At 39.6% G+C, this 16,112-nt stretch overlaps 3 protein-coding genes across 4 annotated transcripts in view; all 3 read right to left on the reverse strand.

Moving 5' to 3' along the window:
• LOC102211218 (zinc finger and BTB domain-containing protein 49-like) overlaps nt 1-1,595 on the reverse strand; it is a 6,333-nt gene extending 4,738 nt beyond the window's left edge. For both annotated transcript variants that reach the window (XM_013911503.1, XM_013911502.1), the window contains exon 1: nt 872-1,595. In XM_013911503.1, coding sequence (XP_013766957.1) covers nt 872-1,433 — 562 coding nt within the window. In that variant the 5' untranslated portion in view covers nt 1,434-1,595. The remainder of the gene's footprint in view (nt 1-871) is intronic.
• A 55-nt stretch (nt 1,596-1,650) lies between these two features.
• LOC106456242 (cytochrome c oxidase subunit 8A, mitochondrial-like) lies at nt 1,651-2,600 on the reverse strand. Its single transcript, XM_013911504.1, has 3 exons — nt 2,554-2,600; nt 1,941-2,078; nt 1,651-1,855 (listed from the first exon to the last, which is right to left on the reverse strand). Exons 1-3 carry the CDS (start codon nt 2,566-2,568, stop codon nt 1,760-1,762), a joined length of 249 nt encoding a protein of 82 aa, XP_013766958.1. The 5' UTR covers nt 2,569-2,600; the 3' UTR covers nt 1,651-1,759.
• A 5,631-nt stretch (nt 2,601-8,231) lies between these two features.
• On the reverse strand, nt 8,232-14,922 carry pi4k2a (phosphatidylinositol 4-kinase type 2 alpha). Its single transcript, XM_005735667.1, has 9 exons — nt 14,412-14,922; nt 12,431-12,631; nt 12,212-12,343; nt 11,668-11,821; nt 11,461-11,522; nt 10,155-10,254; nt 9,784-9,917; nt 9,608-9,667; nt 8,232-9,479 (listed from the first exon to the last, which is right to left on the reverse strand). Exons 1-9 carry the CDS (start codon nt 14,748-14,750, stop codon nt 9,318-9,320), a joined length of 1,344 nt encoding a protein of 447 aa, XP_005735724.1. The 5' UTR covers nt 14,751-14,922; the 3' UTR covers nt 8,232-9,317.
• Between the last annotated feature and the right edge of the window lie 1,190 nt (nt 14,923-16,112).

A 16,112-nucleotide genomic window follows, 5' to 3' on the forward strand; every position in this document is an offset into this window, starting at 1 on the left:
TCTAACACTGGAAAAGAAATATTTTCTAACACTGGAAAAGAAATATTTTCTAACACTGGAAAAGAAATATTTTCTAACACTGGAAAAGAAATATTCCAGTGTTAGAAAATCAGCACTGCTCAGTGTTAGCCATTGTTAATCTTCAAAACTGACTAGGTTACTTTAAAACATATAACACTGTCAAAAGTGTTAATTTAACACTCAACAGTGTTGTATTTAACACTCAGAGGTGTGGACCCATATAGACACTCTCTAGCGTTAATTTAACACTGGAGATTTTGCTGTGCACAAACATCTGGTTTGGCAACAAATTGGTGCACAAAGCATGGGTAACCTGCAAATCTGTGAAGACACCATTAATGCTGAATATACACTTTTTGGAACAAGATATTGCAACCCCATCAATGCATAACCTGGGTGGCATACGTCACCATTTTTATTTTTGAAACACTTGTAAGTTATATGAGCGCATCAAGACAAGCTAAAGACCTTTTAATGATTCTTGGATGATGTGTTGTGTATTTTTGATCTTTGCACTTGGTGGATTCACACACAAACCAACAGGTATATTGTTTAAGTCTTTGCATCGGCCGCAATCTTAACTGTGTTAAAATAAATAAATAAAAATTAAAATAGCAAAAAGGTGACTGTTTGCACTTCAGCAATCCTGCCAGTAAAACATTCTGTTGTTAAAACTGGCAACTGTGCATCACTGGTATCACACTTGTCTACAAAACGTGTGAAAAATGTTCATCCCCGTGCATTAACAGTTTAGCTGTTAGTTTCTGTGCACACATCGTGATCTAAATATAACTAGGATGCTGAGGCAATTACTGGGGCAGTAATGAAAGAGAACAAGTCTCACAAGTACCTCTAGTGAATCCATCGTTCGCCTCATTTTCTGGATCTGAAGCTGCGTCATTTATTCTCTCTTCCTCGCGCGATCTGCGCTCGTCGGGTCTTCTCAAATGTAGATCCTGGGTGTCACGAGGCTGATGCGCTCCGCTGTGACCCGCAGGGGTAGTGTCACCTCTGACCTCTGTGCGGCTGAGCACACTGCCCACAGCACTTGTGCTTATTTGACTGCAGTTGGGGTGTGGCGGTTGATCGGTGTATTTTATGGCACCGAAGAGCTGATTTGTAGTAAGAGGGCTTCCACAGTTCTCCTCTCTGCGCGCAGAGTCCAGCTTAGCTTCGGCTCTCTGCAGCCTTTGTTTGAGGGACTCGTTTTCTCGTCGTATCTCTTCATAGATGTCGCTCGTCACCTGACCTGCCACAAGCTTTTTCACCTCGCGAACCGCGATCTCCACGGCCACTTCAAATGCTCCGTGTATGGCAGCTACAAGCTCCTCTTGAAAGGACAGCGCAGCGTCCGCGCTGGTTTTGTTTGTTACGCACGGTCGCTCTTTGGTCCCAAACAGCTGCGGCTTCATGGTGCGTTTAACGACCCACTAACGCTGTGCAATGACTTAATATTAAAACCCCTGATGAGCACGTGATTTCCCCAATAATGGACCCCTTGTACTGATGGAGCTCGTTTATAAGCAAAGTGAGAGGTTTTACTTCCGCCAACAATTGCTTATGTGCCAACTAGTGGTCCAAACGGCGAAGTGCATCACTTTGTTGGTAAAAAAGAAAAAAAGGACAAAGTACAACTGAGAAACCTAAATTTATTATCTCAGCAACGACTGAAATATCTGAAATTATGCTCTTTTAAGGGCAAGCACAGGTGTAACGGCTGCTCCTGGGACGTCCTCCATCAGTCACGGGTTTTGTAATGGTCTAGGCGGGAAAGAATCCAACCAGAAGGCCCGAGGATGGCCAGAGACATCACCATCAAGACAAAGGCAGATTGCTGCAGAACAACAACATGTTACTTCTGTTACCACCAGTCAAAATTTGTAACATATTCAACAGACATGGAATTAGCGTCTACTTACGACAGCGCCTATTTTATCTTTGGGCGGTTTGCCATGGATGTAAGTTGCTCTTTGTTGAATACCTGACCCGGGTATAAGAACCCGGCCAGCTTTTAATCCAGCAAAAAGCCCACGCATGTTTGGTCTTGAAAGGAAACGCTGGTCACACGCAAGAGAAATAACCACCAGGCGTTTTATGAGTTTTTAAAGAGATCTCCTCACACGCCTGCTAATTGGTCTTAATTAGGTGCTCTACACCTGCTGTAGAAAACGAGCTTTGTTTTTTAACGTCAGCTACATCCTGAAAGTAAATAGTTAAGGTATTTCGAGCAAGTTAAGCTAGAATCTTGGATCTACTAAATGCTCGTTATCTTAAGTAAATGGTTAACTTTTAAAATCTGTTGACGATCACATTAAACTCTAAATTCAGGGTTTGGGTCTTCCACAGTGACAGTGCTTCCTTTAATCAGTGTTTATATGCATATACAGTTTGATGTACTTCTGTTTTATTTAAATTACAATCAACCTCCTACACGGTAAAAAAAAAAAAATAAATAAATAAAAAGATGGAGCGTTATGAGTTTATATAAGTCAGGGCCGTATGAGAGTATATGAATAAAAAACTTTACATTACCTCTAAACCAGCCATTGCTAATTGCTACCTTTCCACCAGGCTTCTTGCCGAATGGTAGGAACAATGGGTCACGTGGTATGTGCTATTAAATGATGTTGAACGTCTGAACAGAGACTGGATAACGGCAGTAATTTCAGTGGCTTTAATCGTAGGAGGTATTAGCTTTAGTTCAGCTTGTCTAAAATAAGTTAATAATGGCGCACTCACTTTTTTTTACAGGTAAAATTGCTTTGCGTGGGTTTTATTAACGACTTCACTTTATTAATCTCATTAATAACAGGAAGGTATAGATAGAAGTACCACTGAAATTTCGTTGACGGAAGAAATGGGAGAAATGCATAAAAGAGGCTTGAAATAAACTTATCAAATAAGACAGTTATGATGCCTCAGACCATTTTGATCTATTCAATATTCTTCAGGAGATCCTGAAGCTCATGCTCAAGCAATGCACTCATGTTCAGCTCTCATGCATAGATACCTGTAAGGTTAATTAGACGGCTATTTAGAATTTTAAGACAAAATAACCCCGCTTTTAATCTCGCCACATGGATTTGTGCGAGATTAAAAGCACAAATCCATGTGGTGGGGTTAATGTTTGCTCTGTTGGTTATTGTTTTTCTTTTTGAATGCTACAGGCTGACTCTTGCTGTGAGGTGAGCGCACAAACACTAACGTCACTAATGGATTAGCCTACTCTTTGATTATTCCTTTACGTCCCTCGTGACACCGCGTGCCACTGACGCGCCCCTGTGAAGTGGGTCGGCTGGGCATTAGCCGGTGTGAAGGTTACACTTTGGATGCCGGTTCATTAATCAGGTTGTCTGTCTACTGGCCTAGTGCATACAGTTGTCTCACTCAGACTGAAGGTAAGCACCCTTATTATTGCATTTGTAGTTTACAGTTATATTTGGGATACACTGTCAAGATGATAATGGAGAATTATTTGATGTAGATTTGGGGCTTTTGATGCTTTAGATATGACATGGAGACTGGCTGTCACACAACAATGTGACGCATAGAACTATTAGGCTGTGAATAGCCTATGAAACTTCCAATTTCCTTATCAGTTCTCATCAGCCAAAACAAAAGCAAAAAAGCAAAAAGCTAGCCTAATCTTAAAAATACCAGTTTCTCCTGAAACAGCAAAAAGACCTGAAGTCACCCACTTCAAACATGAGGTGGTGTTTTGTTAATGTTTTTTTTTTAAAGATACACATGCATGTTTTTTTGAAAGCCTACAGGGGGCTTGAACACATGTTGTCATGATTTAGCAAAAAATACAAAATTCTGTTGTTTTCGTCTTCTCAGATTTATTCTTTTTCAGGTTTTACTTAATACAATTAAACAATTAGAAAATCTCACTTTTTATGGCCCAGTTAAGTCACTGAAAAAATATATTGGTAAGAGAAATTTGCTATTTGCAGTCCCACATAAGTGTTTTCACATGGATGTGTGCAAGTACATGAGTTTGTACAATGTGTAAGTTGTAATGTGCCCAACAAACTCCCTACATACTGTACTTAACCCAATACCCATGAGTAATGAGATAAGAGTTTGTCAGACAGGAAAGGATGGTGTTGGTAAATAGTTTTTTTGGCTCCAGTCATGGAAATTGTCTGCTGGATAAAAGCTTGTGGTCGTGATCTCTTTATCCTTATCCTTAGTTTGACCAGGTTAGTCTCTCTCCTTTTAATTCTCTCTCTTTTACCTTATCTTCCAGACTCTCAGCAGTGCCCGTACATTGGGTTCACATCATCATCCTCGTGCCCTTATATAACAACCCAGAAATTCTCCAACCGTGTGACATGGCAGATTCCCTGGAATCCAGCTCCAGTGAGGAAAGTCTCCTTATGCAGTGGAACATTTCCAGTCGACGCAGCCGAAAGTCTGGATGCTCTAACATTTTTACAGGCTTGAACATGCATCAGCTACACAGGCTGTTCAGAATGTCAGGGGAGAGAAATGCTGAGCATCGGGCGAAGCTGGTGTGGCAGGGGATAGATGACGATATGTCAGGAGCAAATGAAGAAAAGGATGAGAAAGAAAGGGAAGAAACAGGGCTGGCCGAGGCCTTGGTAGGACTGAGAGTCCGAGCAAGGAATAAAGCAGGAATCAGAGTCGAGGGACGGAGAGATCACAAGTGGAACAGAGCACTGGGATATCTCAGGTTTGTGTCTGTTTTGTCTTTTCCTACACAAAATAAGAAAAGACAGGATGTGTGAAGATAATGATTTTAGATTTTATTTGTAGAAAATTGTTTCCCCCTCGTATCAGTAATACTGTCACCAGTTAAACTTTGGGTTACACAAGCTCCTGCCTAAATGCAGCAAACAATTGTCATGTGTCTAACAAACTCATTTTAACCTCACATGACTGTGTGTTCCCCTGCATTCTGTCACACACACACACACACACAGTCATACATCTGTTTCTACATTCCTCACTGAGATGAAATAAGAGTTCTTAGAGTAATTTAGAGTAATAATAAAGTCTCACAGCGTGGTGAAGGTCGGCGACAGAGTGGTGCAGTATTAACAGAATTACTCAGTGTTACTTCTTTGACAACGCTGTGAGCTAAAGTTGTGAAACTCTGTTTGACTGTATAGTTCAGCTTGTTTTCTCATGCTAAATGTCTAATGTGACAATTTATTTTTGACACTTTTTTGTATGCTACAAATGACATATTCATTTCACTTGCTGAAAGGCTTTTTTTCTATTTCTGGAGAAATAAAGAGACATTGTAACTTTATTCTGTTCTACAACCATAAAGTAAAAGTAATTGTCAATAACGTTTTTACTTGTTACATTGTAATTTAACTTCTTTTCCATGTGGCAACCTACAAATTTTCTTTATGGCTGTTCTCTCATTATAGCTCGTCTGTGGCTATATTTCTGCTTTAGAGTACCATACACATTAGTATCAAACCATCAGGCCAACTGCAAAGGAATTAGAATTTTAGAATATAAACAGCAAATGAAATGTTCAGATCCTCAAATTATAATGCGTCTTTGTGACAGTGTATTTAACTGCCTAACCAAGAGTTATTTATCTTTGTTCCAGGATTAAGGAGCCATTATCTGACTTTAGTGCTGATGATGAAGAAACCACTAAAGCTCCAAGTGCAGGAGAATTTCTGTTGCCAACTGAGGAAGACATCTCAGATAGTCAAAATCCCTTCAAACCTTCATCATGGAGGTTGGGGGTGACAAGGCTTGAGGACGCCAGAGACTCTGAACGTTACCTTCATCGCATCCTCTGTTAAAAACTAGATTTTGGATGAAGATGCAACAAAACTGAAGGCTGATTTTGTTTAGAAGTACGCGCTTCTGCTATCATGCACTATACGTGTTAGACACTAGCACAACTTTATGAACTGTGGTAAACCTGCATGCAAATTAAAGGACAATCTATTATAGGAAATTCAAATGTGTGTCTACTCACAAAGAGAGTTGTTGGAAAGAGGCTAGAATGAACAGTTTTATTGTTGTTGTTGTGGTTTTTAATGAGCTGTTCTGTACACTACAATTCTTATACACAGAGTGAAATATTTTTGAATAAACAGAGGGAAATACTTTTATATGGATAGGATATTTCAATGTGTCAAAGAATATCAAAGCAATCATAAATTTAAAATAAATAGTTAGTGGTGAAATGTACATCCATCCATCCATCCATTCGCTTCCGCGTATCCTTTTCAGGGTCGTGGGGGGCGCTGGGGCCTATCCCAGCTGTCAGGCGGGGTACACCCTGGACAGGTCGCCAGTCTGTCACAGGGCCAACACACAGGGACAGACAACCATTCGTGCTAACATTCACTCCTGCATTCACACCTATGGGCAATTTGGATTGATCAATTAACCTACCCCCACAAACTGCATGTCTGAAATGTACATATAAATAATAAAGCAATTCACTCACATTCATTTCAAACCCTGGATTAGCTTTTCAGCAACAGAAAAAAAGGTACCATATTGTAAAGTTGCCTATTTACAACACACTAGCATGAATTTACAGTTAGTTCTAGCCATCTGGTAAATTTAAATACAACATTCTCTATCTGGTTGCTAAATCTTAGTTGCTAAATTCCCCAATATATTTACCAGCTGGGTGCTAATTGTGTTTGTCGATGGGTGGTGGAGAGAGTGTACTGTGGGTTGATCCGTGCTCTTTTCTGCAAACAAGTGCAATGCTAACCCAGAGAATAAGGGGACAAAGGAGAATGAACCAAATCATTAAAACTGGCAGTGAAAACAATGAATAAATCAACAAGCTGAAGAAAGTTGGGTGGTTACTATGGGTTTGTCACTACGTGTGACAAACCCACGATGCACACCAGGGTTGGAACCTGATTACAGAACTGCTTTAATTCTTCGTGAAATAGATTCAACAAGGTGCTGGAAATATTCCTCAGAGATTTTGGTCAGTATTGACATGATAGCATCACACAGTTGCTGTGGCTTTGCATGCACATTCATAATGTGAATTTTCCATTCTACTGCAATGCAGAGGTTGCTTGTTGGAGAACTGGTGACCATGGAGGATATTAGAGTACAGTGAATTCATTGGCATGTTCAATAAACCTGTTTGAGATTATCTTAACTTCATTACATGGGATGTTGTCTTGCTGGAAGCAGCCAACAGAACATGGGTACACTACTCAGGTAGGCTGATCCCCCAAAAGATCCCCCACTCCATTACACCACCAAGTTTGAGTCACCAAATTCTGACCCCACTATCCAAATGTTGCATCAGAAAAAGCAACTCATCAAACCAGGCAATACTTTTCCAATCTTCTGCTGTCTCTCTCAGTTTCCTCTTCTTTAAAGCAGTGGCATGTGGTTCGGTCTTCTGCTGCTCTAGCCCATCGGCTTCAAGATTCAGCAGTCAGCAGTCTGGCCATTCTCCTCTGACCTCTGGCACCAGCAAGGCATTTTCGCCCAGAGAAATGCCGCTCACTGCCATGCTCTGTAAACCCAGATGATTGTGTGGAAAAAAAAATCTGGCACCAACAACCATGCCACGTTCAAAATTACTTAAAATAACCTTTATCCCCCATTCTGATGCTCAGTTTGGACTTCAGCAGGTCGTCTGTTCCATGTTTACATGCACGATGAGTTGCTTGCATGCGATTGGCTAATTAGTTATTTGCATTAACAAACAGTTCAACAGTGAAGTGGTCCTGATTTTATATCAACTGTCAACAGAAAAGGATACTGAGCATAGCACTGAGTCTTAATTAAGGGTGGAACAATTTTAAAGACAAGGCCAAAATGCAAAATAGACTTCAAAAGTGCTGCCTGTGGTTCCCTCTCCATGCAACTCGATACGCATGAATAACTGTTGTCAGATTAAAGTGTGCTAGTCTGGTGTTAAAGGTTGTTCAGTTAAAAAATTCAGTGCAAATCCAACAGAATAATAAAGTTTATTATTTGTTCATGACTCAGTCATGATTAAAAAAATTTTTCTATCCATTAAAAAAAAAGAAAGAAAAAAAGCCATAAACTGAAAGTATAGTTTTGAAAAACTAACAAACTTTAGTTCTGCTTGAACATGAGCAAATTATTCTTGCACTTCTTATTTTTTGATTGTACATGTACAATGACAATAAAAGGGCTGTTCTATTCTTTTCTATTGTAATAAAATCAATTCTAATCAACAGTCACAAACGCACAAATCGTCTGTATTAATGGAATATGTTTTAATTATAATCTGTCATTAAATATTACATACAAATTATACAGTGCATTACATTTCATGTCAGTTCAATACAGCAGAAAGTTACTTCTTTGTTTACTTAGGTCCACCTTGGAGACAGAAAATCAACTCAAACCAAGAGTCCAAAACAAAAGGAGCTGATGGACGAGCAACCACCACTCCCCTTTGTTTAGTTGCAGATGCAGTAATTTTGTTTTCTTCACCAAAGACTCAACTCCTCAGAGGGAGTAGACACATTAGACGAGCCACTCAAACTCACACTTACCTTAACTTAACAAACAGTTAAGTTCTTAAACCAGAAGTACCTCAGCTTTTCTACATCAACCAAGATGACTTGCAGATCCTGATCTTAGGAGGAACCATGTGAAACCAGTTCACATGGTCGATGTTCATTGTGTAAAGGCATGCACACCACTGAGTGCCTGTTTCCTGAATCTGTCATACTTGGTCACAATGAACACTTCTCTTATTTGTTAAAAAATAAAGTAAAATAAAATAACGATTTAGTGGCACAACTGCTTTCACCAACCCGGGGTTTTGAACTTTGTGGGAGGGAATATGCATGTGGATATTGAAGGATGAGAGATATGGAAAAAAGCAAACAAAACAAAACACGGACTTCAACACTTCCCATAAAAAAACAACATGAGAGGCTTCTGACGAGTGTGCGTGTGCGTGAACAAACATTGTGTGCACCCAGGAGTCCAACAGAACAGTCACCTCACTGAAATCTTTCACAAGAAGGTACAAAATCTTCATCACATCATCAGTTTTTAAGCTGACCTCCACAAAAGGCACATAAGTAAAACAGGGAAGATACGTTATGAAATTCTTCCTCTTTTGGCCTCTTCTTAACATTCACCAACTCACACTCTGCTACTGAATTATCCATAAGGAAAGGATGGGAGGACTAATTCCATTTCAAGGAAAAAAATAATAATTAAAACCTGTGCCCTCAGGTTCTGTAGTGTCCTTCATCCAAACACTAATGTTCTCAATTGCTTTTCTCGCTCCAGCTCCTTGTTGTTTCTCTTCTTCTGCTTCTTTTCTACCACCAGGTGAAGAAGGGTCTCCTGCTCTGGAAACTCTGCGTGTAAGACTCACTGTTTGCTCTCTGAGGAGCTCTGGCTGTTTCAACAATTACTGGAGGCATCTGGACCAACTGGAGGGGTGTTTTACCATCTTTCAGGGCTTGGCACAGGTTCAAGATCTTGGGATGCAAATTGAGAGGTTTGTCACATCTTAAACTCATACATATATTAAGAATTATTTCCCACTTTTTGTCCTCACCATTAGGTTTTGCTGTCTAGACAGACAATTTCAGAAACGACAACTCACCTGTCCCCTCATAACAGCTACTTGTCTGTGAAACTGTCCTCTGTCAAAACCAGGATCTTTCTGTGAGACACAGTAGATAACATGTATATACCATAGCCATCCTCTCCATCCTTGTTTTCACTTCAAACTTCTCTCACTTACATCAGTCTATGCCACAAAAATTAATGATGACTTGCCTTAAAGAGTTCATAGAGGTCCTCTTCTAGGTCTTTGATGAAATTTGGGTCACTGAGTTTAGGAAGCACTATCTCTCTGATTTCCTGAGAGAAAGGAACTTTGGCCTGGGGAAGCCACGCCCAGTAAAAGGGGTCTGTGATTGGACAAGGAAACATTCTAATTGAATATATTGCTTGTAAAGAGCTCAGCAATTATTTGTGAAATCAAAATGAATAGAAAATTAATTAAAACTTAATGAAACAAGCAAAGATACAGTCAATGTATATAAAATGTACGTACTTATAAAAAGGAAAAATAAAAAGCTCTTTCTTTTTCTCAAGGGAAAATAATGTTCTTAAGTTGAACAATGAGTGGTTTAAACGGTGCTTACAAGCTCTCCAGGAGTCAGGGTGTTTCAGGGGGAATGCTAGGCCGTTGTCTATGGCTGCCAACTTGATGATAGGATCCTTTACTACCACCCAGTCTGTGTCCTGGACAGATAAAAACATAAATATAACAAATACATATTTAACTACTGACCTTTTCGGGAGAAAGCATTTGGCCTTCACAATGCAGAATGAGCAAAAACAATAACAAAAAAAATATTAACAATATTAAAATTGCAATGTTTAGCATTTTTCACGTATCCATCCATCCATTTTCATCCACTTATCTAATTCACTGTTGAGACATGGGTTGTAACTCTTCCAGCTGTCACTGGGCACAAGGCAAAGTACAGCCCGAATGCATCGCCAGTCTATTGCAGGGCTAAAAGAGAGGGGCAACCACTGACTGTTGCATTAACACCTACGGCTGATTTAGGATAACCACTTAACCTGACATAAACATCTTTGGACCGTAACCAGAGAACCCAAGAAGATTAAAGCAGGCACGGGGACAATAAACAGGCTGGTCCACAGCTGGTTAATGGTTTGGAACCCAGGACCTTATTACTGTGAGGCAACAGCATGCCACTCTCATTCTTCATATGTTAACGATTCATTTATTTATTGCAAATATATGAACAGATTCTCATTTAATTCTAACAGGGTTGATTCACTGAGGGACCTTCACTTGATTTTGTTGCTCAAAAGCGAGACGTCTTTTTTCTTGCTAATGTAAGCTAATGCTAGCTCATCTGCTAATACCGATTTAAAAATCGGATATATCGGTAATCTATATCAACATCGATAATTTTTATTTCCTTTCAGATACATGAAACATAGACAGATTTCCATAAAATCTGTTATGTGTAGTTATTTATGTGTCCTTACTAAGATAATGAAACTGCAGTTAAAAAATAATATTGTTTTTAGGTTAGCAGCAAGTCTGCCTGACTACAACAATGTTGTAGCATCCAACTGCAATAATCAAACAGCACTTTAAGAGACATCTGCATGCTACAACATGAAACAATACTAAGACCACATCCTGTACTAATACATTCATGTTCTCAGCCTCACTGTAGTTTAGACTGAGCAGTAGGTTATTGTCTTTTATTTTATAAAAAGAATAAAAAGACGCTCAGATCAGCTGGTTGGTTGATGTTTGTGTGGGAAACATGTTTTGCCTACAGGAAAAATGTAAATCGCTACCTGTGCTTTTCCTGACAGTTATATTTTAATTAGCATTTCTGAAAATTAATATTACAACTCTAAATGTATTTGCACTTAAGCTTTCGTGTGTGTGTTTCTCACCCGGTTTCCAACAGTGTCCATGGGACAGTCGTACTTCAGCAACCAGTTGTCATTTCCCCGGTCTGGGATGCAAAAAATATTCAAATTCAGATAAACCCAATCCTAACCAAAACAGCACTACACGCTCTGCAATGAGCACAATAAATGTTTTCAACAGTGATAAATGAGTTCACTCTGTTTCGTTTACTTACGGTTGTGAGTACGTACCTGTATTCCTGATAATATAATCGAGGACTACGAGCCGCTCAAACTGCAGCTGGAGCTGCCGGTTGGTGTTTTCGGGCAAAGGCTCTGCTTCAAACCTTCGCAGCCAGAAATCTGCATCCTTGTATCCCTCAACAAAGAGCTGAAAAGAACCGACCTGTTGAAGCAGAAAAAGTACTGCAAATTAGAGATTTTCTGATAGATTTCGAAATCATTTTCCCAAGAAAGTTAAAAAGCCTACAACTCTTCATCTGAAATGACCTAAAATGGTATTTTATCCCTGGGAGGTTTTTTTAATATTTATGTGGGTTGATGACCAAACATAGATATTGTGTCCACTACAGCTAAAACGGCATTTGATTTTATAAGCTAATCAATAATGATGAACATGATTATTTCATGAGAAACAAGCTTACCGTAAATCTCTTGATGAGAGAAACTGAACATTTCATAGAAATGTAAGAATACATTTAAGAATATTTGTAGAATAATAAACAAATTAATAACTGAATAAAATGACTTGCATAAAACCAATGTACCAGATTACCTTGGGTGGCAGTCCAATCCTGTGAAAGCGCTGGCCCACTTTAGGCACCTTCTCCAAAGCTAGCCTTTTTCCTCGAGACTTGACCCTGTCTATGGCACTATAGTTGAATGTTTCACTTGCCAAATACACCACCTAAAAGTAGAAATTCTGATTAAAAAGAGGGAATTTTTTTCTTTACTGACCTTTGTAATGTGAAGACACTGCCCTGAGAGTTTATACCTTGGTCCTGGGAACAATATTGAGCTCCAGTTTCTGATCAACCAGACTGGCCCCAGCTTCTGAGAGGTAGCCCTGGTTCAGGACCAAACAGTCACGGCCAAAACAGCACGGACAACACAGTTTCTGGAGCCACTTGGTCCACTTGGGATTCAGCTGCCCATAGGGCTCTTCATTTTTAGGTTTGAACACACCAATTATCTTCTGCAAAGGGAGACAGAATAGAAGAAAAATAAAATAAATTGCAGATAAAGTGGCCCATGCAGAGAAGATAGAGTAAAAAGGGCAGGTTTACATATATGTATGAGACAAACAGTAAAATTCAAAAACAATGTGTTTCTTTTTTGTTTTGTTTTTTAAATCTGACACCAACACAGAATAGAGAATAACAGAAAGCAGAATTATCCTGTAGTTTAAATAATAAAAGCCATTAACAACATGAACTGAAATTGTATACTGAAACCATATTATGGCTGAAATGAAACTAGAACCTTTAAACATATTTTAAAAGCTACACAGGATGACAGTTTCACAGGATAGGCAAAAGGCAGATTTTTGGTATGGTGGTTATAATTCTTTATAGAAGTCACATGTTACATTACATGGTGCGTATAGTGTATCTCATGCGGCAATTACAACATAAACCTTGGTCACTGAAGAGTTATATCCTCACAGGGAGCAAGCACATGACTACTAATCACGGTAGTGACTAAGGAAACTGGAGAGGTGGAGAATGGGAGGTGAATGGGAGCAGCAGGTCACTGGATGAAAACCTCACACATTCAGCCTTAACAAGCAGCACAATAAAGCTGGTGTGATTAGACGGAAAATGCATTTGTGTGGATCCATCTCAGATGCCTTGAGGCACACTTCTCTTTTCTTAAACAACTTAACACACTGGGAGAAACTGGGAGGAAGGTGTCAGTGAGCTGCTCAAGCTGGCTCCAATCATGAAACTTTAGAGTAACATCTGAAAAAAAAAGAAGCCTAAAAATCATGTATGTTATTTGAATATGTGTTGCTGTCACCGGGACAGCTGGTCAGATACAGAGTCGCTAACAGATTACTTACACTAGCTGGGATGTAGATAATGAACATGTGTCAACACACTTACAGTAACAATGGTGATGAAAGCATTTTAGAAGAAAGCAAGTAATTTGTTATAGGAGTTTTGCAATTGGTATATAACATTCATAATTTTGGTTGAAGACAGATATATTTGTTGGAAGCGGCCTGCAGTGTGTGTCTTATTTAGGGTGCGCTGATGTGCAATGCATAAGCTAAAAAACAGCATCAGTGTGGCCAGTAAAATAAAAAGAATACCCCAGGTCCATTTGGGTTGTGTCTGTGTGTGTTTTTTAATTAACCTATTTTTCACTGATTTGGTGCATAAAGAGTCCTGGCATTACTGGACCTAGTGTTGGAACCACTGGCATCTGTGATTATGAGTAATTAAGTCAGAACTAAGTCTACACTGGCACGGACAGTGGTGCACTGGTTACCAATTCAAAGTTCCAACTTCAGCTGGGGTTGCATGTTCGCATGTTGTCACTGTGCCTGGGTTTCCTGTGGACACCTCACCCTTCTCTCACAGCACATTAGGTGATTACAAATTGGTAGTGGAGGTGAAATAGAGGTAAAGTACTTAGAAAAAATAAATATCTAAGAAGAAAACCTGAGCTGAGAAGGAAGGAAAAAACCCTAAAGCCCCTCTTATGGAATCTCGGGCTATGTTTTATTTAAACTATTCATATACCAACCTCCAATTCTCTTCAGTATCTGGCTATTCGATTGGATGATAATTAGTTTATCTAGACTTACAGTGTATCTGCAAAGTCATCACGAGGCCTTTCCTGGGACCAAGTAACACTTCTCAAAACACCCTTAAGTGTTTTCAGACAACACCAACAACCTCTCGGGTTTCACAAATCCCTCAAATGACCGGTCAGTTAAGAGGCAGATTTAAGTTAGCAAGTCTTCTTACCCCCTGTGAATCTTTGACAAAATAGCTCCCACTGGAACCCTGATAGATCCTCTCGGGGTAGATCCCCTCCTCTATAGCTCGTTCGGCCTTTCGGATGATCTCCCTGAACTCGGGATCTTCTGGGAATTCATTCCTGTGCGCCTCCCGTGGCGTGTTTCCACGGTCTCGATCCAGAAGCGGCTGTCTCTCTCGATTGCGCCCCGGACTGCCGGCCGTGATGCGCACCACGGAGCCCGGCGTGCTTCCAAACGCGCCCCGGGGGCTGGTGGGCTCCGTGGGGCAGTAGGTGAAATCACCCGAGTCCCGGAGCGGAGAGACAAGCGGACTCGTCTCGTCCATGACTTGGGAGGTAGACGAGAAGTTCCTTTAACTCCTAATAATGGATGCAGAGAGGAAATAGAAGACCGAAAAGAAAGTGGAATCGATGTTTTGTTAGCTAGCACTGACGCTTGCTAACAAGGAACAAGAAAAAAAAAAATCAGATGACCGTCAGCTTCCGGGAAGAGGCGGGACCCGTGAAGTGTTTTGATCTGTAACCAATCAGCGTGCAAATAGCCACTTCAGCAAGCTAATCTGTTGCAGTGATTGGACAGAATAGTTCCGCCCACGGAAAGCACGTGAGAGAAAAGTTAACCCAATCAATTAACCCCACAAAAAAGCCTTTGATAAACACGTCCTGTGTTTTTATCACGGGGCCTTTTTAGGATGTTATCAGACTGGGTTATAACAGTTTTACTTGTAGATGTCGGTAAATTCTGCCAGGCTGATAAAAAAGAAGGACTTATATTTAGATTCAAGTACTGCACGAAAGCGCTTTCAATTTAATTAAGAGAATTAGATAAATCAGTGTCATAATATAATTATGGAAACTGAAGTTGAGTCATGGAAAGTTGGAATTGGACGTGTCATTTCTAATGATTTCTGGTGATATTTTTAAATGTAAAAAAAACATTTAACAATCAGGCAATGGGTCACAGTTCAAGATACTGAAATATAACAAAACTAGAGTATATGGAATTTTTAAAACTATTTTTAAACAATTTATTCTTAATTCTTTTTATTTTATACTATCATGCACATGTATGATTTACTGTCTTGTTTGTCTAGAGTTCGTTAACATCTTCACCTAACACACAGAAGACCCGATGGCAGGGCATCCGGAGGAAAAATCTGTTTCAAATGAGAATATACAGTTCCATATGCTGTGCAACCTCTTGCAATTAAGGATTCAGCTATACAAAGCATCATTATCATTATTTTGTATTTTTTTTCTGGTTTACACTTAGAGACATTTCTGGGTGACATCGGGCTGACGTAGGGGAGACCGGGGATAGTTGTAACGTGGGTCAGTTGTAACACTTCCAATTTCTCCAATCAGGGCTAAGTTTCAAATGATGTGACTCATCCTGTGCATGCCCAACTCAGTTCTGCTATCACATGTGAAAAATCAGCACATTTCGTCAAACACAGACAATTTAACACGAAAAAAAGCAATTTGTATGCCAAAAAGTAAGTTTTTCTACTTTATTTCAATTTGTAATAGCATTATCTGCTTTGCAGTTAAACTCATCAAACTTAAATTATGTTATTTGTATGTCTATGGGGATATATTCTGTTTAGGTCTTTAGTGCTAATGTTTTAGCCGTTGGCTGTAATGTTAGCTAGTTCATGGCTATAGGAGTCTGGGTCAGTTGTAACAGC

This window comes from Pundamilia nyererei, unplaced genomic scaffold (genome assembly GCF_000239375.1).
Source record: "Pundamilia nyererei isolate P.nyererei 1_Seehausen unplaced genomic scaffold, PunNye1.0 scaffold00065, whole genome shotgun sequence".
NCBI classification, from domain to species: domain Eukaryota; kingdom Metazoa; phylum Chordata; class Actinopteri; order Cichliformes; family Cichlidae; genus Pundamilia; species Pundamilia nyererei.